A 27,435-nucleotide genomic window follows, 5' to 3' on the forward strand; every position below is an offset into this window, starting at 1 on the left:
ATTTGGCTGCTCTGGATATTCTGCTTTGAAGGCCCCTTTTAAATCAAGCTTTCCCATTCAAGAGCCATGTGGTCAAACAGAGATGCAAAATTGTTGAGCAGAAAGATTGCAAATGTCTTCTAATGGGAAAGTTGGGCTCCTTTCCAGCCTGAGGCTGTGGGAGGACCAGCCTTCTATTTGGCCATGCCCATGGGAGGTCACTTGCATGCTCCCTGGTGAACCTGGACTCATGTCTGAGGAAGAAACAGATTCTGGGAGCATGTTAAAGAGGCCCAGCGACGGGAAGCACATCTGTTACCTCTGCCTGCCTGCTCCACTTGTGAAGGGCAGAGTGACCTTGTATTGTTTTGAGGCAAACAGATCTCCTGGCCGAGACTGACCTCTCCAGGGAAGATCTGGTGCTGACTCTGCTGCTTGACTCATTTTCTCTCCCCACCTCAGGCACAGTTCTCAGCAGCAGCAGCAGCAGTTTCCCTGAGCAGCTCTCTCCTGCAGGCGTGCTGATCAGCCATTGGCTTTTTTTCATTCCGCCTCGTTTAAGTGCAGGAGAGCAGCTGTAGTAGTGACGCAGTTAATGCATACCGAAGCTGTGACCTTCTGTCCCTCAGGGACAAGCCAATGGTTCTGCACTCAAGTAACTCTGTGGACCAGACCCATGTTCTCTGGCTAGAAGAGGGTGTCTTCAGACAGCGCAGTGTGGTTCATTTATTTTCGTAGCTCCAGGTGCCAAGAGGAAGCACAGGGCCTGTATGCCAGATGCTCCCGTGGAGGAAGCGTGTAGGGAAGAGCAGAGACTGGGCAGGCGCACAGCTCTGCCCATCAGGCTCTTGCCAGGACTGCAGACTGCACGAGTGCATATGGTGTGGAAAGAAGCTAGACCCTGAAAAGGTGGAGTCCCTCTCTCCTGCATGCCTACAGATGAGGGGCTACCTCAGCAGGTGCTGGAGCTGTGTGCAAGGAGAGGAAGGCCTGTGAGTGAGGTACAGAACCCCCTGATGGCTTTTGGCATGATTGCTTTACCGTGTAAGCCAGAACAGGGCCCATGCTTTGTAAATTACTACAATACATTTAATGGGTAGCCTTTCATAAGGGAGCACAACGGATGTGTACACAGACCCTGATGAAGCTAATAACTGGTTCTCACATAGCTTTTAGAGAGAGTTATTACACAGCTGAGCTCCAAGCTCCCTTAATCAACCACTGAGATGCAGCTGGCAGTGGTAAATTGCCAACAACAGCTCATTACAAATAAGGAAACATTAGTTTGTCAAGGACAAAAACTGTGTCAATTCTTAATAGGGAAGCAACTCACACTAACCATTCCTCTCCCTCCCCCTCCCTTTCCCCCGCCATTAATTGGTACAACCTGCTTTGGCTGAGAACATAATCTTGCTATCTGCAATCTGTCAGGGGACTTACAACCTGGTCAAGGCTCTCACAAACGCTAGATGGCTCATTTGGACAAACAGCAGATATCAAGCCTGTGCCTTTAGAATGGAGGAAGGAAAGCAGTGCTGGGAGCAGATCTTAACCCACGCACCCATCAGTCAACACAGGAGCTCTCAATGGGCTCACACCTGTGAGTGAAAGTGGCAGGGTCAAACCCTAAGTCTCTTCATCCTGATTTCTGTGTAGGATTCTAGGTGCTGATTTCACGTGGCATGCAGCTCAGGAATGCCAGAATGGCACATGCGCCGTCATCTGCCTCACCACGCTCGTACATACGAATCAGATAATGGCATGGGCCAACTAGGTAATCGCACAAGTAGGCCAGCTATGTGAAGACGGTCATTGGACATGCAAGTTAGGTTTACAGTTATGCATACACCATTTCAAAAACCAGGGCAGATAACCAGTGTCCATCATGTTCCATGGTACAAGAGTTGGAATATTTCCAGACCCTTTGCATCTTTCATCTATTTTGTGCCATGTGGAGCTACGGTGACCAGATAGCAAGTGTGAAGAATTGTGATAGAAAAGGGGTAATCTGCACTTCCATAAGAAAAATCCCCAAACATCGGGGGTGTCACTATCAAACCAGAACATCTAATCCCTACTTGACCCGCATAAATGCTTATCAGTGGCCTATATCTTTGTCCACCTCAGCCTATGATGGCTAGCACAGGCTCCATGTACGAAATAAGGTGACACCCACTACAGAGCTGATCAACCCACAGTCCCTCTGAGGTTCCTGCTGCAGGCTCCATCTATGCCTTAGAGTTTCAGCCTTTAAGTGAATTACATCTGCTACTTGTTCCAGGATCTATAACACTTATTCCCTCAGAGCCCCCTAGAAACTCTTCCCAGTAGGACAAAATACAGCTCCAGCCAAGAGAATGCTCAATGCATTGGAGGGAAATCTGGGAGCTACCACTCAAAGACAAACAGTTCTCTGGACACTTGATCATTTTAGCCTCTGGTAGCAATTTTTCCTTTCATTGTAAAATAGTGGGGTTTGTTTCTCAATCCATCTTGAAATAATCCAGTTTTATATACACTGAAAAACTGCAAAGCAAGCCCCTTTGCAGAAAGGTCTTGAGTGTGTTTTACTATGGTATCAATCTAACCGCCATAAAGCAGCATCTAAAAACACAATGGTGCTCAGCACTCTACAGGATTCAGTGTCCAACTCAAATCTTAGTAGTTAAGCATTTTGTTTGCTGAGAGAGGCACCAGTAAAATGCTGAGTGGCCTAGAGACTTGCTGTCACCTGAGCCTATTTCCCTGTTCTCATCACAAAAACAAGGGTCACCCAATGAAGTTAACAGGAGACCAATTTAAATGATGGGAGGAGACTACAGACAGATATGAGACAACGTTCAGGAAGGCTCAGAAACAAACTAGACACATTTGAAGCATACAGCCAACACTCACAGTCACACGACATAAGGGACAGCCAGCTCTTGGGCTTCAGGATGTAAAGCAACCATTAGCTGCCTGGGCTGGGAAAAAAACACCTCTGAAGGCAGATGTGATGGGGCTGACAAGACTTTTCAGGAAGGTGGTGCTTAATTTGTACCAGGGCTTAGCTTTGGTGCCTCCAGGCAGGGCTCTTGACGTAACTCATAGGCCCCTGAGCTAAGGGGAGGCAGCTTTGGGCCCCTGGAAGGGGTGGGGCTGCAGGGATAGCCTATAGGCTCCCTTTCACTCTGCCCCTGCCCCTGTCAGAAGCCCTGACTGCTCCACACTGCTGCTGGCCTGTCGTGCAATTTAAAAACAGCAGAAGCCCAGGGCTTGTTTCCCTTACACACACCCCTTACCCCACTGCCACCATGCTGCTATTGTGCTTTGGAAGTATCAGCGGGGCCAGGATTCCCCTCCCTCCACACCACTACTGCCCATTAAAAGCAGCAGGGACTGCTTCTACCATGGCAGCTGTGGAAGTCCTAGGAGCCCCAGACCCTTAAGTCCTCTGGGCAATTCCTCCACCCACCACCCCTCAACCAGGTTTGACAGTTAGAACCATGGGACCTCCAGGCTTACTGCATCAATTAGGCGTGTAAAATTGGCTTGACCTTGGGCATCTGTTTTACAAATGAAGACCTAGGGGACAATCCAGTTTGTTACTGGATGGAAACCTACCATCCTCGTACATGCACCAGAACATATGCAGAACCAGCAGCAAGTAGGCAGCTGCTACTTTCTCTGACAGGTGGCCCTTGGTACTTTCTCAACTCTTCATGCTGTGTGGCTTTGCCTTGGCAGAGGACTCACCAAAGCAGAGCCAAGCCTGCTGGAAGGAGTTCTGCCAAAGCCCACAAGGCTTACTGGACAAGACCCTTTCCTGACAAGCCACCCCAGTGAAGTCAAGGAGAGGGCTCACGACAGGAGACGGTGCTACTTAACCAGAGCAGCATATCAGGATCTGACCTCAAAAGGGTTTACAACTTACTAGGGCTTGTTTTGACCTCTGTTGTTCCACTGACCTTTGACTTCACTACAGCAGTTGAGCATCAGTTACAGAACCTGAATGGGGATAACTGAAAAAAGCAAACAACCTTCAGCAGGGTGGGCAATAATTTTCACAGAAGGGTCACTCCACTAATTTTTGGACTGCTTGCAGGTGGGCTCTGGGCCCCCTGAAGGGGCAAGGGGGCTATGGAGACAAAGAACACATGAGTGTGAGAGAGACTGACACAGATTGTGTGTGTGTGCTGCACTGTAAATGTGACTGTGGGGCACAGCCTGGATATGTGTGACAGTGTGCGTGCTGGCCGCTGCTGGGTACATCTCAGAGAGGCCACCTCTGTCTCTGCAAGGGAAATCTGTCCTGCTCCTCACTCCTGAGCGAGTCACCTACCCTCCATGCTTCAGACTGGAGCAGCTGACCTGCACGTCTCACTCTCTACAATCCCACTCTGAAGAGATAGGGGAACACCCTGAATTCAGCCCTACACCCTCCCCGTCCACCAGCTAGCAGGAGAATCCTAGGAGCAGCTCGGCTCCAGACAAAGCAATGTGGGGGAGGGATAGCTGAACACATGCTGCTATCTGTATGATCTCTGCTAATCAGCAGGGATGGATGGATCTGGACCCCAGGCAGGATTTTGCCCTCCCCAATCCTTCAGCCAGGCTAATAAGTATCTGTTCCACATCCAGCAGGTCCTGCCCCTGCTGCAGATTACTGAATTGACAATACTGGAGTTATATGTGTCTTACTTTAAAGGTACAGGCCACAGAGTCATGATGGAAAGTCACTCATGATGCTAGATTGGGTGGACTCATCCAGTCCTTTTTACTTCTTTAGAAACATTTTCCCAAAATCTTCTAGAAAAATAACACATTGCCAGCTGGTCCAACACGGTGAATACTACTTCAAGACACACTGCAAAGCTTCTATATGTTTACTGAGGCTTTTGGGGAGAGATCATAGCTGGGCTCGGATGTCTGGGGTCAAATGTCTGGGAAGATATGGAGCACTCAAATGCTGGGCTTTGTGTTTAGCTGGTTGATTTGCATTACAACATTTGACAGCTAGATTTGTATCCATGGGGATATACATTAAGAAATGCCAAAACCAACACAGTTGAATGAGCTTCACTGGGAGCAAAATGTCACTTGTAGAGCTTGAGAGAGGTATGTTTTATAAAGCCATTATAAATCTAAATACATAATATTATCCCACATTACCCAACTAGTTCTGACAATTGGGGGCATAGGGTATATGGAGAAGCCCGACATGAAATGCCAGTCTGCCCAGTTATGAGACATCTATAAAGAGCATCTCTTTCGGTCTGATGAAACAACTGGCTGCTCAATATCACACTGTTCCCAGAATAAGTAGTTCTGCATCTCTGGTACAAGGTTTGGACAGAGCTCTCCAGAACAGACATGGCAGAAAGCACCACCTCTCTATGGTAAACTGAACATCTACTTCTCTGTGCAACTTTGCAGAAATGTCCATCCTCAGACTTCAGGGCATAAGCTGATCTCACCTGTGGCAGGAGGAGTATTTTCCATATAAAGTAGACTACATGTGCAGCTACATTTGGTATCTTATGAATCAAGAGACATGGGTGACCAGCAGACAAAAACATTAACTAGATGAACCCCACTCTGTTGTGTTATGGGCAATTCACAGGGACAGACTTGGCCAGAATCACACCCTGAGTGCACTTCTTACTTCTGCAGAGAGAAGGTGAGCGAGGGACTCTTTTCTTGGACCCATGGCTGCTGGAGAGAGAGACAAGCCTTCAAGCTTATGCCAACATGGCCCTAAAGGGGAGCTGTGTGACAAACCCTTGTCTTCCCCACCAACAGAAGTTGGTCCAAACATGCGTTATACATGCATTACACACACACACACACACACACACACACACCCTCCTGCTGTTTCTCCAATAGCCTGGAACTGACAGGGATATAACACCACTTCATACAGCTTAAGAGTCAGTGTTCCTGTAACAGTTAAAAAGGCTCTAATTGTTTGGAATGATGCCAGCTAAGACTGATAACAGCTATTGAATATTTTCTCAATTTGTATTATGTTACCCTTTCTCAATATGTATTATGTTACCCTTTCTTCAAAGAGGCTTTGATGCGTCACACCAACACTTGGACTGCTCCATAGGGAAACCAAGCAGCAAGCTAGGGAGCAATCTACAGTGCACACAACTCCCCTTCACCAAGTCACTGTGTAACCTCTGCTAGTGTGCACTAAATGCACTATGGAACTTTCCATGCACAATAGTGAGGTCCATAAGACCAATACTCTGTAAATTTAATACCAGCTTGCCATACACTAAGCCCCCACATGTACAAGCTCATGTGAAATGGCCTGCACGATCATGCACCTTCCACAGATATCGGTTTCCCTCATAAATCAGGATAACTTCACATGGACTGTGAAGGATAACTTCACATTAACTGTTACTGGACCGCTTGGAAATAGTGACCACAATATAATAACTTTTAATATTCCTGTGTTGGGAAGAACACCGCAGCGGTCAAACACTCTGGCATTTAATTTCAAAAAGGGGAATTACACTAAAATGAGGAAGCTAGTTAAACAGAAACTAAAAGGTAGAGTAAGTAAACTAAAATCCCTGGAAGCTGCATGGAAACTGTTTAAAGACACCATACTAGAGGCCCAACTTAAATGTATACCCCAAATAAAAAAACCACAGTAAGAGACCTAACAAAGAACCACCATGGCTAAACAGCCATGTTAAAAAGGCAGTGAGAGAGAAAAGGGCAGCTTTTAAAAAGTGGAAGTCAAATCCTAGTGAGGAAAATACAAAGGAACATAAACACTCCCAAATTAAGTGTCATAATGTAGTAAGAAAAGCCAAAAAAGATTTTGAGGAACAGCTAGCCAAAAATTCAAAAAACGATAGTAAAATGTTTTTTAAATACATTAGAAGCAGGAAGCCCGCTAAAAAGCAGTGGGGCCCTTGGATGATAAAGATATAAAAGGAGCGATCAAGGAAGACAGTGCCATTGCGGAGCGATTAAATGATTTCTTTGCTTCAGTCTTCACGGCTGAGGATGTTACAGAGGTTCCTAAATCTGAGCCAGCCTTCTTAGGCGACAAATCTGAGGAACTCACTCAGATTGAAGTGACATTAGAGGAGGTTTTGGAATTAATTGATAAGCTGAATAGTAACAAGTCTCCAGGACCAGACGGCATTCACCCAAGGGTTCTGAAAGAACTCAAATGTGAAATTGCGGAGTTATTAACAGTGGTTTGTAACCTATCCTTTAAATCCACTTTGGTACCAAATGACTGGAAGACGGCCAATATAACACCAATATTTAAAAAAGGCTCTAGAGGAGATCCTGGCAATTATAGACCGATAAGTTTAACATCAGTACCAGGCAAATTAGTAGAAACACTAGTAAAGAGTAAAATTGCAAGGCACATAGAAGAGCACGAATTGTTGGGCAAAAGTCAGCATGGTTTCTGCAGAGGGAAGTCGTGTCTAACTAATCTATTAGAATTCTTTGAAGGGGTTAATAAACATGCGGACAAGGGGCACCCAGTGGACATAATATACCTAGATTTCCAGAAAGCCTTTGACACGGTCCCACACCAAAGGCTTCTATGTAAATTAGGTGGTCATGGGATAGGAGGAAAGGTCCTTTCATGGATCGGGAATTGGTTAAAAGACAGAAAACAAAGGGTGGGAATAAATGGTAAATTTTCACAATGGAGGAGGGTAACTAGTGGTGTTCCCCAGGGGTCAGTCCTGGGACCAATCCTGTTCAACTTGTTCATCAATGATCTAGAAAATGAGGTAAGCAGTGAGGTGGCAAAGTTTGCAGATGACACCAAGTTGTTCAGGACAGTCAAAAGCAAAAGGGATTGTGAAGAACTACAAAAAGATCTCAGCAAACTGAGTGATTGGGCAGCAAAATGGCAAATGAAATTTAATGTGGGTAAGTGTAAGGTAATGCATGTTGGAAAAAATAATCCAAATTACACGTACTACATGATGGGGTCAAATTTAGCTACGACAGATCAGGAAAGGGATCTTGGAGTTATAGTGGATAGTACTCTGAAGACATCCACGCAGTGTGCAGTGGCAGTTAGTAAGGCAAATAGGATGTTAGGAATTATTAAAAAAGGGATCGATAATAAGACAAAAGATATCATACTTCCCCTATATAAAACTATGGTACGCCCACATCTTGAGTACTGCGTGCAGATGTGGTCTCCTCACCTCAAAAAAGATATATTGGCATTAGAAAAGGTTCAGAAAAGGGCGACTAAGATGATTAGGGGTTTGGAACGGGTCCCATATGGGGAGAGGCTAGAGAGACTAGGACTTTTCAGTTTGGAAAAGAGGCGATTGAGGGGCGATATGATAGAGGTATATAAAATCATGAATGGTGTGGAGAAAGTGAATATAGAAAAATTATTTACCTTTTCCCATAATACAAGAACTAGGGGACACCAAATGAAATTGATGGGTAGTAGGTTCAAAACTAATAAAAGGAAATTTTTCTTCACACAGCGCACAGTCAACCTGTGAAACTCCTTGCCCGAGGAGGCTGTGAAGGCCAGGACTCTATTAGGGTTTAAAAAAGAGCTTGATAAATTTTTGCAGGTTAGGTCCATAAATGGCTATTAGCCAGGGATAAAGTATGGTGCCCTAGCCTTCATAACAAGGGCAGGAGATGGATGGCAGGAGATAAATCACTTGATCATTGTCTTCTGTTCTCCTTCTCTGGGGCACCTGGCATTGGCCACCGTCGGCAGATGGGATGCTGGGCTCGATGGACCTTTGGTCTGACCCAGTATGGCCATTCTTATGGAAAGAGTTACCAATTCCTACATACCTGAATAGTAACAGAGGGAGCCGTGCTAGTCTATACACTATCAAAACAAAAAGCAGTCAAGTAGCACTTTAAAGACTAGCAAAATAGTTTATTAGGTGAGCTTTCGTGGAACAGACCCACTTCAGACCATAGCCATAACAGAACATTAAATATTGAGCCTGTTCTGGTCTGGCTATGGTCTGAAGAAATGGGTCTGTTCCACAAAAGCTCACCTAATAAACTATTTTGCTAGTCTTTAAAGTGCTACTTGACTGCTTTTTATTTTGGTCTTGGTCCCAGCACCTATTGTCAGGTATGTAGAAGGGTGGGGGTGCGGTTTCCATCATTTAAATGGTTTTCAGTTTGGTTCAGTGGCTCTCAACACCATCCCTGTGCAAATTCTTCCAGCACCTGCGTGCCCTGCACCTTCCACCAGATATTCAGATGCTACTTTCTGTTTGCTAACTTGTGCCCATTAGAGCCAGTGCTGCCCCAGAGCTCATCCACCAGCTGGATGCCAGGGCCACAACATAAGATAGACATTGCCACTTTGGTGTTCCCTGTGAAGCTCTGCCATTGCTGAGCTCATCTTTACTCCCACAGGAGTTAGTTCAGCACCACAGGCCTGGCTTTCCCTCCACTGGAGTGAAATTCACATTAAAGCCCAAGGAAGAAAGAGTGTTTACATCACACATGCCAGGGATGGGCACCAACACTCCCAAAGACGCCTCTTGAGACACACAGAAAACTGTGCCCCACTTGGGCCAGGGAGACCTGGGAGGGACGGAGAGGTGCTGCACCCCAGAGACCTCAGGGCCTCACTTCCAGCAGAGCTGAGCGCCCATGTCTCCTCAGCCCCAGGCCCCAGGTTGAGGTTGGCCACTTCAGCGCAGTTCTCACACCCTGTTCTCTGCAGCTGTCAACCTCACACAGATGGACATGGGCCTGTCTTCCCGAGCTCCGCTTCTCAGCCCATCACATGACTCAAGCACCTATCGTTCCACTTTTGCAGTGGCATCCTGGCCCTTCAGAAAGGCTAAGAAAGCTGGTGATGTTGAGAGTGCTCACTCCCACAGGGGCTGTGTGAATCCAGACACCTCATCAGCTCAGAACTGCTATATGGTAATACCACCCTGTATCACTGTAACTAGTGAGCCTACCGCACAGGCTGACACAGTAAACAGGCTCCAAGCCCATCACCTGCATGTTCTGCTGAGTGAACCCCTTTATTTCAATTACAACACGTTCTTCAAACTGGGGGCATCTGACTTGAGGCACGATCCACACAGGAGGTAGGCAGCCGAATGCCTCGTCAGGCACCCAAGCCCCACATTTCAGCACCGCCAGCCATTCTAAAGCCAGAGCTCAGTTGCTACCTATCCCTACGGGTGCTTCAGTTTCTGCTACTGGGAACATACAAAACCACCTGAGCCCTGACACTGCTTGGTGCCCCCATTTGTCAGTGGGGAACCCATGCTAGATGTAGGCTTTCCTGCCTTGACTGTGGGGCTTGGGGCAGGGGGCTTCAAACAGGCCATCCTACTGTGTCAGTCTTTGTGGTGCTGTTCCCCTGACTACGGGTCACTGTTTCAGGGGCAGGAACTTGACAGTAATTTTCTCCTCACACGCCCAAGGAGCATCCTGACCGCTGACCTACGGAGTCACAGTCTCTGCTTTTAAAAACACTACATTGCGCAGACAAAGCGGAGCAGCTTCAACAGAGAAGATCGATGGAGGAGCCGTGAGCAGCCTGGCAACAGGGTACTTGTCCAAGACGCTGCAGACCTGAGATTGAGTCCTTATGCCAGGTCAGGCTGAATGGGCAATCAAAAGTGATCTCTGGTCACAAACAAGTGCCTGAGCCACGAGGCTATCAGCTATGAGGGGGAAGGGGGCTCCCTCACTCTCTCTGGGAATAGCAGTCATAAGAAAGCTGAACTCCAGGAGAGGGGTCACCCCACAGCACCTCCCACTGCTTGGCTTTGTCAGCTCCCCACTCATCTCAACAAAGTCAGGGAATCCCACTACTAGGCCCCTAACTCTCCCCATGGCACAGGGAGCTCAGGCACCCAACTTAGGGCTTCAAGTTCCACTGCACAACTGGACGCATAGGGCACTGCAACAGGCACAGCCCTTCATAGTTCTAGCCAAAGGATGGGCTCAGTGCCATCTCATTCTCAGAGGTTAGTGGGATTAGCACTGCTTGAGCATCCAGATCTCCAACCACAGTGACTGAGTGGCCTATAGGTGGGAAACAGCTACAGGTCCTGTCACTCTGAGTAGGCACATTGGAGCAATGCGGCTGGTGGGTATGACATAGCATGCTCCCCTAGATAGCACCCACCCTAAGGGCTGCCTTCTCCAATGCCAAACCAGAAGCCGAGCACTAGTACAGTTAGCAAGTGGATAAAGATACATCTTTCTCAACAAGAGCTGCACAAGGGCTCTACAGAGCCCTAGCACAGACAAGAAGCTGGCCACAGACTTGACAGCTGGGATCTCATGATCTCTCTCATGCACTCATCACAAATTTCTGTATGCAACTGAAAAGGAAATGAACTCTTCATCCACCCACAGCTTATAATGTAGTAGCAGTTGCCTGATTTTTCTAGTACTGATGTTTGCCACCAACATGGCCAGGTTTAAACAGTTCCCAAAATTCCTTCATTCACTAATCTAGTTCATCCTATCTACAGGCATCTCCCAGAGAAAATCAAAGCCCTAGTCACTTGATCAAGTATTTCTCTTGGTTAACAAAGCTGCACTCAGCCAGAGTACCTAAAGGATATGCCAAGGTAACCAATCAAACAGCTCAAACCATCCCCTGGTCAAAATTTGTTCATGTGGAATTATCAAACAAAAGAAATGGGTAACAATCCCATTTTCTGTCCTTTAAACTGTCAGTCTGGCACCTGACATGAGACTTAAATAACTTTCAAAATCTTCATAAACATTTCTTCTTGGCCTCTGTACTTCAAAGCAGCCATAACTAAGGCAAGAAACAGAAGGTGCATTCTGTCCATTTATGTAGGGGATGCCTGGTGTCTTACACAAATCAGCAGGATTGGATGGGACATTTTAGCCAACCTCAGATCCCATGGGATCCTCAGTTCCCACTGTCCAGAATCACTCACTACTGTGCCCCCCCACCTTTTTTTTGGTGCAAAGGAAGCTATTTTTTTCCAGAGTGGAGCAGCCTAAGCACATGGTGCTTGCTTTTGAGAAAGCCTCTGGCTGAACGCGACAAGGTTTCATGCTCTCTGCGTACCCTGACCCTACCAAGGATACAACAGTGGCACAGGTTCTCTCTCTGACTTTTCAGGATATTTTTTTCCCCACTGTAGCATTTACACTTTCCACACAATGCAGTAAACAGGCCAAGGCAGGGCTGGTTCTCTCAGTCCCGCTCCTAGGCAATGCTCGGCAACAGCATTTTCCCCTAGCCACTGTCCAACCCAGCTGCTGGCGTACTGTTTCATCACCCTTTCCCCATGGGAGACATTTACTTAAGGCACAGGGCCAACACATTTCATGATGTCACACGTCAATGGCAACCTAGGCCTGCAGTGTTTAGAAACAGGAATCACTAGGGCAGCGTTTCCCAATTTTATTTGGCCACAGAACATTTTTAAACTAGAAAGAATTTTGGAACCCCTACGGGCAATTGCACCTGAGCATCACACCCAACTGCGTGCTTAGTAACATCCTTGGCTCGACTCCAGCTGAGCTGGCACTACATGGGGACACTTATTGCGGCAAACACAAAAGCAGTTTCTCCACTCTTGATGTTCACACCTCCACGTTAGCTACTGATAACGGGCCACATCCTCCCTGACTGAACTGGCTTGATTTCTCATCTGTTGATGTTCACTACCCCACATTAACTGCTGATAATGGGCCACATCTTCAGTGACTGAAGAGATCTCGTCAACTCTGGCCCTCCCCTTCACTGAAACTCCCTCTTTAAACCCTTCTCTGACCCTCCCCGCCACTCATGCATCTGAGGAAGTGGGTCTTTGGAGCATAAGCTTGCATGAGCAAAATACCTGTTAGTCAATAAGGTGCCACAGGACTTCCTGTTGTTTCTGAAGATACAAAGTGACCCAGCTACCTCTCTGATACAAATGAAAATTGTTTTTAATAACATTCATAAATGCTTAAATATTAATTTTTAAATCATAAAATATTACTGTAACAGAATATGCTTGCAGAACCCTTATTTTTGGTTCATGGAACCCCAGGGTTCCATGGAACACCATTTGGGAAACAATGCACTAGGGAACTTTTCCAAAGTGAATGGCAGGAGTAACCCTGGGAACTGGTTCAAATCATTAGTGACAAGACTGCACTTGGCTCTAGACATGTTCATGCTCAGTTGGAATGAGGGGAAACTACCACACTACACATGCTTCAGAGTCCCTTAACACAGGTCCAGTGCCTCAAATGGCATAATGACAACACTTGCCCACTGCTCCCCTGCAGCTGCATCTTTTCTGCTTGGCTACATCCAGCTTTGTAAACCACATTTCCGTCTCTCTCACACACACACCCCCTTCCATTGTAGCTATGTTTCAGCTGCACTTCTGTATCTGGGGTTCAGGGCAGTGCATGAGGCCATTCAGGATCTGTGGCAACATGAACAGTAGCATGACGGCACACATGTTTGAAATGCAGGTCTGTCTGGCACAGTTAACCAGGTTTGCTCACTTTACACTGGTAAGAGATGTTAAAAGGCGGTACTTACACAATCTCATCGTTCTGGAATTCAAGCTCTCCGCAAGTATCCTCAAAGTCCTCTCCTCCTCCTCTGGCTGAGCCTTCTATGGTTTTGTAGGGCACAACAACATTTCCTCGTGCACCAGACATTCGTAGAACTTTCACTTCCATGGTTCCAATGCTCTCACTCACATGAGTGACTGGCTCCTCAAAGGTAAAGATGCCTGCATGATCATCATCAAAGATGGTAACAGTGGCAGTGGAGGGTGACCCTAGGCAGGCAAGTGTAGTAGCATGGCTGGCCTTCAGAATGCTTTCATCTAACCCTTCAGTGCATACTTTCACATTGCTGAGGTGAACAAGGAAGTTCTCATCCTCCTCAAAGATATCATCGTCAATTATGCCAACGCGGATTTCCTTGTGTGTCTCACCAGGCTTGAAGACTATAGTTCCTTCAGTAAATTCATAATCAGATCCTGCATTGGCTGTGCCATCTTCTGTTCTGAAGTCAACATGCACCACATGGGTCAAATCACCACCTCGGCGGACAATGGTCAAAGCTACTGTACCGCAGTTCTCAAGACATTGGTAGGTGCTCTGCTCAAAGAAGATCTTACTGACGGGATCATTTTCCACTACTTCACAGTTGACCTCATGCATGCTGACAGCTTTCCGTGCCTGATCTGCAGCATGTCTCTTCAAAATGTTGCCAGCGCCTGTCATCAGTCGAGTAGCCTGAATACGATAAAAGGCTCTACTCTTTTGCTGTTGACTCAGAACCTGGTAGTTAGCTAATTCTATCAGTTGTTCAATTTCTTTGTCCGGATGCTTCTGCTTCAGCTCCTTCAGGATCCTAGCCATTTCCCGCCTTGCTTCTTCATCATCTTGATCCTTCTCATCTGCCTCCAGAACCAAGGTGCCATCTAAGAAGTTTTCCACATGAGAGTTAACCACTTTGCCATCCATTTCAATGTCAGCTTTGGATGACGGCCTGTCACCCTCATGCTCAATGATCATGCCTCGCTGCTTGCCAGCCCTGTACTTCTTGTAGACATACTTGTAAAATAAAAGCCTTCGGTCTGCTACCCATGCAAACACCACACAAATGGGAAAGAAGAAGAAAGTGAGCAAGCTTTCCCAGACCTCCACAACCCCAGGTGACATGACAGATAAAATAAGGTAGAGCCAAGTGTAGGCAAAGATGCTCCAAGCTGCTGTCACAAAAAACACTCGCAGATGTTTAATCTTCCTTATTTCTCCATCCGGAACCACATAGACACATATTGCTATTATGATAAACATGTTAAAGGCAGCACTTCCCACAATGGTGCTAGGTCCAAGATCCCCCGCCTGGAACTCATGACCACACACTTCAATAACAGAAAGTAGAATTTCAGGGGCTGAAGAACCCAAAGCCATCAATGTCAGGTTGGACACAGTCTCATTCCAAATCCTCACTGTGGTTTTGCTGGTCTCACCATTTGGCTTCTTGATGGTGATCTCCCTCTCTTGGGACGTGATGACCTCTATAGAGGACATGAAGCGGTCAGCTATGATGGATACACCTAGGAACATGTAGACCATGGCCACAAAATAGACAGTAGCTCTAGCAATTTTATCACCAAACGAAGGGCTTATGGGCTCCCAGATAGGTAAAATCACCCCGCTTTTGCAAGTGTATGTACCGTTACAGTCTACGGTTTTGTTTGGCGCTTCTTCTGTTGGACTTTCTGCATATGCTTTGTCCACATAGAACAGCAGGAGTGCCACAATACTTAAAAGGTGAAAACCTTCAGGGAAGGCTGGTGAATGACTTAACCGCCACATGATAGCTTTGTCTGACCAGCTTCCAATGTCTTCCTACCTGCAGGTAGGAAAGAAAGCAGCATTACTCAAGTCAAATAATCTAAGTATTCTACAGCAGTCTTATGTGTTGCATTTGAAAAATCTACACTGAATTACACTTACCAAAAAGTTTTCTAACAAGTCTGAACCGTTACAATTAAAACCAGTGCTTCCAGATTCACCATGAATGAGTAACTTACAAACAAGAATTACTCTAGTGCAATGAGGCTAACCTCTAAACTTATATATGCATATTAATGGCTAATATTTCTGAAGTAATTCTATCATTGTTGAAAGTCTACTTCTTCCATCTCATGTTAACACATTATACCACAGCACAGCAAGCAGAATTTTTTCCCCAATTTCAGTTAGGATGAAATAGCTCCATGAAATTTTGAAGTCAGTGTATAAACAGAAAACAGTTCCCCAAATTTTTCTGAACTATTTTCCTGAATTTCAACCAACTCTGTTCAATATTATTTACTCCTGTAAAATATATGGGTGAAACCTATAGAGTCTGCCACTTAGATCATACTCCCCCCGCCAAGATTCCATTCCACACCCAAAATAAAATTGACCTTAAGGAAATACTAAGGTGTCTCCACTGATCACTAGACACCCAAGTTGCAGGTTTAATCCCAATTCTGCCCCTCATGAGAGCACCTCATGACAGTCTTTATGATAGCATATGATTGTACTTCCTCAGCAACACCACACATCGGAGCTTTACACCTTCCCTAGTGTACAAGTACCCACTGTGTACCAAAGCAGAGTTTTAGGGAAGATGGTGTCCTGCTCACTTTTCAGATCGGAGTAGCGCTCCCCCCCACACATCTTGCAAAGTCTGACCAATTATTTTCTGCCCCATCCCCATGTCACAAGGCACAAGGCACAGGGCTGCACAGCCGTTAGAATTATGGCCTATGGGTTCAGATACATGAACGTGCCCAACTCTGCTCTAGCTAGTCCCTAAAAGTAACAGCAAGGCAGTGGCAGTGCAGGCTAGCTGCTCAAGTATGTGCCATGGGGTTGGGCAGGTTTGTAAATGTGCAGCTATCCCAAATTGCCTCCCATGCTGCTGCAGCCCTACTGCTGTTTGTAGGGGCTCACTCAAGAGCAAAAGACATCTGCCTGAATTGGCACCTACACCTCCCCCAGCTCATTCCACAAGTGGGCTGCACAGGGGCCTCTGTAAGGGCTCAAACACCTGATCAGCAGCCATTGTGCTATGCCTATGGCTGGGTAGGTCTCTGCCCATCAGAGCACAGACACACTGAACAGCATCAAGGAGGGGTGTTAATCTAAAGTATGGATGACCTGGGAAAGAGGCTGTCAAAATCTGTAGATGGAACAAATTGATTTAGGGTAATGAAGACTGGAGGAGGAGATGATGCTGAGGAGCTTCAGAGGGACTTCTGCAAAGCAAAGTGACCAGGCAGCAGAATGACCATGTTCAGGGACAATTGTAGCAATGTAAGGCTGGATAGTCCCAGGAGAGTCCAGCCCCCTGCTCTGAAGCCAAACCAAGTAATTCTCATCTACCCTGACAGGTGTTTGGAGGTTTGTAAGAATAGGTTAAACAATCAGGGGTGTCCCTGGAGGGGGGGTGGGGGGGAGGGCTGCCCTTCCAGTCACTCCACCCCTATCCTGACCCCCTCTGCCCTGACCAGCATGGTCCAGGATTACCTTGGGCAGGTCACAGTGTCAGACAGCAGCAGAAGGAGGTTACCTCCCCTGGGTATCCTCCTCTTTGTACTTACCATGCAGGCAGTGCAAGTAGCAGCCTCCTGGTCCACTGAACCTAACTTCTCTGCAGGTGACTGGAGTGGAGGCCGACTCCTGCTGCCCTGGAGAAGCAGGCTCTGCAGGCTGGAAGGCCATGGCAGAGTGGGCCAGGCTGCCTTGTGACACATGGTGAAACCAGGGAAGTGGGCACAGTGGAGCAAGGAGAGAGGTGGTGATGCCCTTCTGCTGCTGCTGCCTGCCCCCACTAACACACTCTGCTCCAGGTAATCCTACCCGCTCCTGTCTAGAGGATGGCTGGGGGCAAGCCACTGCAGAGCCCCTGGCAGCTGCCCCACCTTGTCCTTTGGACTGGACAGCTCTGCGTCCAGTGATGCAGACTTCATGGCATCCCTCAGTAATGTGGTCTGGAAGTAGTCATTTCAGCTGTGCATACCCTTGCCAAGTGCTAAGATCACTGCATCCACTCAGGGAAGAAACCTGGATGTTGTGTCAAAAGAATCAGAGAAGTCCTCTGCTCAGTCTGGAGCACCAGCCAATACAGCAGTAAGATCGAAGGAAAAAGATGAAAAAGATACTGCTAAAGATATTCTAATGATACCATGCACATCAATGGAATTACTTCACCTACAACACTGGGTTTGTTTCTGGCTCCCTATTCATAAGGGGAGGGAAGAAGCAGCAGTGGGCTCAGAAGCAGGTTACTACAAAGCGAGGCTATAGGAGAGATTGCAAAGCTGAACTGTTTAGGTTAGAAAGGACAGCAGAGCTACAAAGAGCTCCTACTATTCTAGAAGCAGACAAAAGTCTTTGGCATTGCAAATTCAGGGAAAGTACTGTTTTGATATAAGTGATTAGAGCAAGCTTTATTCGTTTTATGCTCCACCGGGATGGCTTATGGTTAAGCAGTAGAAGTCTTCAGTAACAACGTTTCAGGATGTTTGAAGAAAATTAGAAAAAAGTGGTCATAAAGGAGACTACAGTGTCTCTTTGACTATATGCTACTTTGGAAGACTACGCTTTTCCCATCCACAGATTTCTTTTCTTAGCGAGCTCAGCTAGCATCTCTAGGAAAATGCGAGACGGTAATTTTGTACATCTTGGGCTTCTCTGGGGCAGGCCACAGATAAATGAGACACATGATAAAAGTGCTGTCATAACAAAGACTGATTGAACACCAACTTTTTTGTTTTAAACTATCAGTACATCCAGAATGTTTAAAATGTTTTAGAATACAGACTCAGAGAAATAACCTGTGCAGAAGCAGGCAAACAGACTCAACTGTCTTAAGGCTTAGTCTACGCTACTGTGGGCCAATGATTCACTGTTTCAGCTATATGAATAAGGTGGCTGAAGATGACACAGATCTTTTTACTGTCTGTGGTATCTTCACTGTGATGAGCCAACAGCCAGCACTCTCCCATCACCTTCACTTCTTCTGACAGTATCGAGTCCATAAGAAAGCAGCCAATTTATTGTATCTGTACTAGAGGTGATAAATTGACCCATGCTTGATTGATCACTGCCCATTGAGCTGGAGGGTAGCGAAGACATGCCCTCAGTCATTGTTCCTTGCTGCCCAAGCAGTTGTTTGAATGCAAAAGTCAAAATATCCACCTGCCTTCATTCAGGTGATTTTTTTTCCTGGTGTGCCCAGTCAAATTCTTGCTCATCCATAATTATTTAAAGCCTTTTAAGCAGCAAACAGTCATTGCAAAATCCCCTTGGCAAGAGAATGCAGACAGTAGTAGAGAGAAAATAACAAAATTTTGGGGCTTTAATTTGGATTAAACAGAAGAGAATGGGAGCATATTATGTGCATGGTGCCTGTATGGCTGTGGAGTGGGAGCCACAAGGACAAAGTTTTTTCTTTCCTCTCCAGTCACACACTGAACCTCAAAGACCCACTCAGAGACCATCTTTTGTATAGCACCTAGACCATGAATGTGGCTCCTTGGTGCTTCTGCAATAAAAATAATGAACAGCACTAACAGACTCTGCCTTCTCTTATGTTGCCCCAGGGCCTGTGGTGGCTGTTGGCCTGGCTGCGAGTACCTCCCCTGACGGTGGTGCAGTCTGTGTACATTCTGACCAGGCCTGCCTTAAGGTGCAGTCCCTGCAGTTGGGTGGTGGTGCAGTTGAAGGCATGCTGCGCTGTATGGAAATCGTGGACTTGGCTAGGCAATGGGTGTAAAAGGGAGCCAGTCTGTGACACCCAGACACCTGAGGGGGCAAGACAAACTGCACCACAGCCACATCCTGGGACACCCTGGCTTTCAGAACCCACCTGCTGGTAAGCACCACACCAGCTGATGTACCAGGACTCTTACAAAGCTGTCCTCCACTCCTTTTTTCCAGCCCAATAGAGCAGGGCTGCCCTTCTGTCCTCCTTCCTTGGAAGGCCTTGCCTGGGCCTGGTCTCTGCACCAAGTGGGAAGCTTTCCCAGCAACTGGAGAACACTGTTCTCTTCCACGCACCCCCTTGGAAAGCCAGTCCCAGATCTGTGCTCACCCCTGTCCCCTGCTACCCAGGGGAGGGGAGCTGGGCAGGACCTGGCTGCCACTACAGCTGTGCAAGTGTTTCTCTGGTCCCCTTTGCAGCTCACTGGTGGAAGGAAGCCCTACACTCCACTCCTCCCTGGCCTGGCACTGGCTGACTACCCAAGGCCCGGCAAGGAGCATTGCACAGGGGCCACCAGGATATACTAGTGTGGCAACTGTTGCTACACCCTAAGGAGGTAGAGCCAGATGAGGAAGCTGTTGTCTTTGGTCCCATAGACCCCTTTCGCTTCCACAACATGATACGCTGGTGACTGTACATTGCAGAATGGAGGTTTTAAACTCCAGCCAGATCCCCAAGCTGAGTTCCTAAGTTCCTCTCTCCCTGGCTCTGTCCAATTAGGGAAGACGAGCCCATGTATCAAGAGCCTTTTGGATTCCCTCTGTGTTCCGATCTTCAAATTGCTTTTCTCTGCTCACCTGAGCTCTCCAGTTCCCTCTCCCCTCTCCCCCCTGCCCCAAGAGCATTCTCTGTGCCATTTGGCTCAGCTGGGCTTGGCAGAACAGAGCTCCTTACTGGTCTGTATTTTCACAGAAGCCGACTTCTTTTTCAAATGCTCTTCTCTCCTGCCCCAGCTCCAGGGCAAGGGGGTTGGCTGTTGTGTGGCAGCCTTTAAACCCCTCTCAACTAAAAAAAGAAAAGGAATTGCAGTGGGACTCACCAGTCATTGGGGCACTGTACAGTATTTGCAAACACCTGAGCACATGGGAGTCTAAACAATGCAGGTAACTGATGAGTGCTCGTTATACTCACAAGAAAAACAAATGGCCAGATGGATCCTTTCCATAAAGAATTCTTTCCCTCGTGCTCAGCTGAAAATGTGCTGCGCTATTCAGCGGCTGTAATAGAGGCATTTACACTCTTACCAGCAGAGAGCAAATCCAGCTGTGCCTACCCTGCTGTGACATTTGTCCGTTTATACACATTGTTACTACCAATTTAGCGCTGTTCACACTGGAGACAGATACAGGAGTCACTGGTACTGTAGAGACTAAAGAAGGGCAGCTTTTCCCCATAGGTCTGGATGAGAAGGGAGAGTAAAAGGGAAGGTCCTCTCCTGGATCAGTAACTGGTTAAAAGATAAGATACAAAGGGTAGGAATAAACAATTTTCAAAATGAAGAGAGACATTCAGCATTGGTCCCGAGGGGTCTGTACCAGGGCCAGTGCTGCTCAACATTCGCATGTGTTAACTGGAAAAAGGAACAAACATCAAGTCTACAGAGGATTTAAAAATCACTCAAGACTCTGTAGTCCACAGCAGACTGAGAAGAGTTAGACTGATTTCACAAAACCAAGTGTCTGGGTAACAAACTGCAGATAAATGCAAAATAAAGGAAAAATGCTGGAAAACGATGCCAATTATAGATGCAGAATGATGGGGTCTACATTGAGAACAAGAAGTCGTCCCGTGGCACCTTATAGACTAATGGAAATTTTGGAGCATAAGCTGTTGTGAGCAAAGACCCTCTTCATCAGATGCATGTGTGGCAGGCAGGTGGGGGTTCAACAGGGTATTTAAAGAGTGGGATCCCAATAAAAAGGAGGGCCAGAGCTGACAAGTTCTATTCAGTCAAGGGGGAAACAACCCATCAAAATAGGAAAAACACAAGTCAGGTCAGAGGCGGGGATGTGGCCCATTGTCAGAGTCTAATGTGGAGCTGTTAACACCCAGGGCAGAGAAGCTGCTTTTGTAAGAGGCCAGCCACTCCCAGTCTCTGTTTAATCCTTGGTTGATGGAGTCAAATTCAAATAAATTGCAGCTTAGAGACTTCTCTCTCCATTTGATTTTTGAAATTTGTTTTAGGACTACTACTTTTAAATCTGTTATTGAGTGTCCAGGGAGACTGAAGTGCTCTCCCACAGGCTTCTGTACATTACTGTGCCTGACGTCTGATTTATGTCCATTTATTCTTTTATGTAGAGACTGCCCAGTTTGGCCAATGTAAATTACAGCGCGGCATTGCTGGCACATGATGGCATATATTATACTAGTAGATATGCAGGTAAAGGAGCCCCTGACTGCAAAGGGGTCTACATTAGCTGTTACCACTTCACGGGGAGAGCTTGGCATCATTGTGTTGATTTGCTCTCTGAACACATCCACTCAAAGTGCAGCAGCCATCACAATAAGTGAATGGAATGTTGAGAAAGGGACAGATAAGACAGAAAATATAATGCTAATCTGTAAATCCTGGCAGGCCCACACCCTGAATACTATGCACAGATCTCAGTGCCCCATCTTAAAAGAGGCATGTTACAATCAGAAAAGATAAAGAGAAGGGCAGTGAAAATGTTTAAGGGAATGGAACAAGCTTTCTTATGAGCAGAGATTAAAAATACTAGTACTGCTCAGCTTGGAAGGACATGACAGATCTATAAAACCATGGCTAGCATGGAGAAAGTAAGACAGTGTTATTTATCCCGTCACATAACACAAGAACAAAGTCACCCAATGAAATTAAGAGGTAGTACATTTCTCTAAAAAGCAAATATAAGGAATTACCTCCTCATACAACACACAGCCAACAGGCAGTGCTCAGCCAAGTCTGTTGAGATGCTGGGACTGGGGATGGATCACTTGCTGATTACCTGTTCTGTTCTTTCCTTCTGGGGCACCTGGCATTGGCCACTGTCAGAAGACAGCACACTGGGTGAGGTGGACTACACACCATGCTGGGTCAGACCATTCTTCTGTTCTGTAATGTACAGGTGGGATGGGACAGGATGCCCCCTGGGGCAGAAAAATGTTCATGCTCCTCTCATGAGGGGGCCTGCAGGTTGATCGAGATGGACCCTGGTCAAGCAAAGCCAGCTGAGCTGAGAAAGCCAGCCCACCTTTCTCTACCAGTCCACTTCAACCTGCCATGCCTCTTGCGGGGACACCACTCAGTCCCTGGGCATCTGCTGAGGCTGTCAGACATGGGATCAGTCTGGGGAACACAGCCTCTGGACAGATAGGCTGACACCCTTCCCTTGGTCCATAGCTGCCCAAAGTCTCAGATAATTGGCAGACCAGTTGTGCTACCAGCTGCTCAGACAGCACCAATGCCACAGAAGGGTGCCATTTGCAGCTATGCTCAGGCCCAGTACAGCCCCTTCCCAGCCCTGAGCCACAGGGCCCTGGATGACAAGGCCTTCTGTGGAACAGGGAGCTGCTGCTGCACCCACAAGACATCGGAAGGAACAACCCTACTAAACTGCCTTAGTTTGCAAGGGGGGTGGCAACTCAGAAGCCATCTTTTTCTTTCTCTCACCCACCAGTCCAGCAGCCCAACCTGGAGATCTGTTAAACCCTTCTATGACACTGGCAGACACAGCAGGCTGACACACCTGACCTACTCATGCATTGACTGCTGTCTCCTGATGGCTGGAAGGCAGGGTCCCATGCAGAGCCAAGCCAAAGCAAAACTGACAGGTGATGGCAGCAAATCTCCCACCTCCTGACCAGTGGTAGGTAGAAAAAGTCTTAGCTGTCTTGCTATTTTATGTCTGGTAGTGCTGGATATCTACAACCAAGACTTGCAAACTGTCCAAAGGAATGGCAGATCCACATCATTACTGGCTGCCTTTCCCAGACATGCACGTCCATCTTGGCTTGAGCATGTATCAAACAAGCAGCCAAAGCCAATCTCTGCTAGAGAACCTTTGACTGCTCCTGCACCGTGAGAGGAGATAAAGACAGAGCTAGGTATCAACAGAGCAGTTAAGGCACCTGAGCCCAAGATGCCTAGCACGATTCGGTCCACAGTCTGGATGCTGACAAATACTGACCTGTTAGTGGCAATTGGTATTTACAGATGGAGGAACAGAAGCAGCTCTCATAGGGGCAGGAGGTCAGTCACTTATCTGGAGGACGCTGCAGCCTACCACCTCTGGAACAAGGTTAGGTTCTAATCTGGATGCTGTGTTGATATGGGGTTTTGGACAACTTCCTAACCTAGTTTTTTCTACACCTACCTTCCAGGCAGAAGTCATGTTCACACATGTGGATGAAAGATGGTATGTCAGAGTCGTAAACATACTTCGAGTTCTTGGCTTCCTGACTTGCATTTAGTTTGCTTTGTCTCACTCACCTCTCCTCTACCTCACCCCCAAGACTATAGCCAGTCTGCAACCACCCACAGCTTGTCAGCACAGCCAGCAGTGACCTCACTGAACCTGGCTCAGTAAGTCAAGTCAGGCCAGTTCCTTTTCTAAGCAGGGCTTTCAGAATTCAGATCAAACCATGACTGATGCTTTCAAACATCCCAGCTCCCTCCTCCCTAGCAACCTTCCAAAACACAGATGAAGAAAATATCCCCCTCATACAGCATGTGGGGCAGATTAGGTGAGTGTGGGTTCTGATGAGGTGGGGGGAGTACAACCTGAACAGGGGAAGGCTCCATTCCCTGCCTATTAGCACAGCACCCAAGGGACACTGACAAGGTCCCTCAACACAGGCTCTTAAGCAGGGAGCTTCCCTCCTGAATCCGTAACTAGCTCAAACATAGGAAACAAAGGGTAGGTAACCACAGTCCAGTCTCACAATGAAGAGATGTAAATACCCGATTCCCACAGGTGTCTGCTGGGAATAGTCCACTTCACAATATGCACACACAATCTGGAAACAGGGTCATCAGTGAGGTGGCAATGATTACAGAGGATAAAATTACTTCATTAAATCCAAAGCTAACTGCAAAGAACTACAGAGAGATCTCACAAAACTGGGTGGCTGAGCAACAATGTGGCATACGAAATTCAATGTTGACAAAATAATGCAAATTGGAAAACCATCTCAGCTATACAGTACATAAAAATGCTGTGCTCAGACTTGGCTGTTGCCACGCAAGATAGAGTTTGGCGTTATCACGGACAGTTCTCTAAGAACACCCACTCAGTGTGCAGCATCAGTTAAAGAAAACAATGTTGGAAACCTTGGGGAAAAAAACTGATGCCACTTTAACACCCTAGGGTATGCCCACACCTTGAATACATGCAGGTCTGGTCACACCACCTCGAAAAACACTACAGGTGGAAAAGGTACAGCGTGGGACAACAAAAATAAAATGTATGGGTCACTTCAGGAGAGATTAAGACAACTGGGGATGCTCAGCCTCAAGATGACTGACAGGGACACAGTAGAGGTAATTAAATCATGGTAAACTTATGACTGGTGTTGAGAAAAACCAACATGAATAAGGAAGTGTTATTTCTGACTCCCCATACCACAAGAACCAATGAAATCAAGAGGCATTAGGTTTAAAACAAACAAAGGAAGTACTTCACACAACACCGCCATCCTGTGGAGCTCACTGCCAGGGTGTGTTGTGAAAGCCAAACCTACAACAGGACTCCAAAGTTGCCAGAAGATTGCTCCTCTTGGCTAAGAGCCATCGATGGACCAAGGATGCAGCCCCCATGTCTGGGGCATCCCAAGCCTTGGAATGCCAGAAGCTGGGAGTGGGCAACAGGGGACAGACCACTCAATAACTGCCTTGTCTTATTCAGTCCCTCTGAGACACCGGGCATTGGCCCCTGCTGGCAGCCAGAGCAGCAGCCCAGTGAGCCTGGGGTCCTAACTCTGTTTGATGATTCCCACACAGAAATGGCACTTTGCCAGGGCTTGTTGGTGAGCAAGAGGGTGGCTTGGCTGTAGTAGGAAAGGAAAGCGACAGTTCAGAGAGGAGTGTGCTGCAAGTAGCACCAGTGGACAGACTAGGGGCCGCGAGATGGAATGCAGCAGGAAGGTTCTGAGACCAGAGAGGACACAGGGATTACATGGGGCCAGGAAGAGTACAGAGGGAAGGGTGGTAGCCAGAGATCTCCCCTAACCTCCGAGCATTGGTGAGGAAGGGCAGTACACAGGAGCAGAACCTGTGGCTGATTTGCCCTTGGTCCCCTGCAGGAGCAGTTTTCCTGGAAAGAGGTGTGGTGATGGGGAGATTACTACACACAGGAAGAGAAGCAGGGCTGTGCTGTGATTAAAGAGGGTGGGAAGCAAGGCAAACAGCTGTGGCCCTGGGGAAGTCCACATCACGAGTGGCAGAAGCAGGCTCAGAACCAGGAGGAATAATCAGAAGTTAAAGTGGTGCCACCACACAAGGCACATCATCTGTGTGAAAGCAGGAACTGCCTAGAATGGGAGCAGGGGAGTTGGAGCTGGCTGCCCCTTCTCCAGCCACATGTGTTGTCACTGTCCCAGATCCTCCTGCTTGGACTGACCTCCAAGGATGTGGACCTCAGTTATGGGAAAGATAGGCATCAGAGGCTGGGAAGGACCAGCTGAACCTGAGGGGTCAACTGGGTTTCCCAGCAGGGGGAGTAGGTAGCAGGTGACAAAGGCCTCTAAGGGAGGGAATTAGAGACTGAGCAGGTATTCCACAGGGAGCAAGCATTAGAACATGCTGACTCCAAAGCCAGGGGGAAACCACAGATGCTGCTGCTCAGAGAGAGTTGCCTCAGTGAGCAATTAGAGTGGGGACTTACTCGGTAGGTGAGAACAAAAGGGAAGTTTCCAGAGCACTCCACCAATTTCTGCTCACCAATTTCTTGCCCACACAAAACCCTTTGAGCTACAGGAGGACACTCACAGGAGTATTTACGGCTCTTCAGACCCACTGGTTCCCCAGCAGCAAAGGGCTTTTTAAGACCAGACCTTCCCGCAAAGAACAGCTAATGAGCAGAGCAATTCAAAGGAGGGCAGGGTAAGGTGTTCATCTCCCTCCAACAATGAGCTCAGAGAACAGAGATTTGGAAAGCTTCTGAATGAAGTTGCTCGCCTGAGCCCTGACTAACTGTGAAGCTAAAATCCCTGCTCTGGCAGGGCCAGTCACTTCCAGGCAGAGGTAGGGGCAGCCATTTTGGGTGCCTCCACTTCCGAAGCCCAGCCGGAGTCTCCTGAGAAGGACATGATTGTGAGGCAGTCAGGCTTGAGCTGAGTAGGTGTCATCTTCCCCTCACCTCCACCCCGCACCTTGGAGTGGCTCGGGGCTGGCAAGGTGCTATGTCTGCTGCTCTCCAGCTTGATGCCTGAACTGTTTTAAAGGAGAAACAAACACTACACTTCTAGCTCAAACATAAGACGTTCACGTTGGTGGGGAACAGCACTCCCATGGCTAAGTCAAAGAGAAAGGAGAGCTGCTTTCTGGCCCTACTTCTGTCAAGCTCCCGATAGGACCTCAAGCAAGCCATTTCCCATGCCTTAGCTTCTCACCTCTAAAATGGGGGCAAAGCAGCTGCATTTCTGCCTCTCTTGGTCTGTTTAACTTGGAAGTTCTTGCGGGGGCTTTGTACCCATGTGTGCAGCATCTGCCACAATGGGGCTTGAGTATTAGTTTTGATCTGTAGGCATTAGTAGTGCATATATAAGCAGCCCTAACAGAGATGCACGATTTCCAAACTTAACTGAATAGCAGCCCTTTTGGAGTTGATCAGACATTATTACACAGGCGTCCAGGCAGCAGCCAACCCTACTACATTTGCCTGTCTGTTTTTGCATAGCACACCATGGATAAAATCCAGTTCTTTTCCAAGAGGACTAACAGCAGTGGTCTCCACTGCAGGCTCAGGCAGAGCAGAATATTGACCCCTATCCTGGAGGAACAGTCAGGATGATGGCATCTCAGAGCCTGCTTCCCTCCCTTGTGCACCTGTTCACACTACAGCTCTCCTGCTCTGATCTGGCAGCACTTTAGATTGACTCTATGCAGCTGTAAAGGACACAGCAAGGCACAGAGCAATGGCCCTCAAACAGAACAGGCCTGATATGGTGTGTGCAGCAATCAGACTGCAAATGTCACACTCCTAACAGAGAATCAGAGCAAGAGACTG

The 27,435-nt window shown here is 47.3% G+C and overlaps 1 protein-coding gene across 8 annotated transcripts in view; it reads right to left on the minus strand.

Annotated features, from left to right (window-relative positions):
* SLC8A1 (solute carrier family 8 member A1) overlaps positions 1-27,435 on the minus strand; it is a 392,824-nt gene that overhangs the window by 322,453 nt on the left and 42,936 nt on the right. For all 8 annotated transcript variants that reach the window (XM_074989180.1, XM_074989184.1, XM_074989182.1 and 5 more), the window contains one exon: positions 13,505-15,340. In XM_074989180.1, the coding sequence (XP_074845281.1) occupies positions 13,505-15,303 (1,799 nt within the window). In that variant the 5' untranslated portion in view covers positions 15,304-15,340. The remainder of the gene's footprint in view (positions 1-13,504; positions 15,341-27,435) is intronic.

The sequence above is a fragment of the Carettochelys insculpta genome, chromosome 3 (genome assembly GCF_033958435.1).
Source record: "Carettochelys insculpta isolate YL-2023 chromosome 3, ASM3395843v1, whole genome shotgun sequence".
Taxonomy (NCBI): domain Eukaryota; kingdom Metazoa; phylum Chordata; order Testudines; family Carettochelyidae; genus Carettochelys; species Carettochelys insculpta.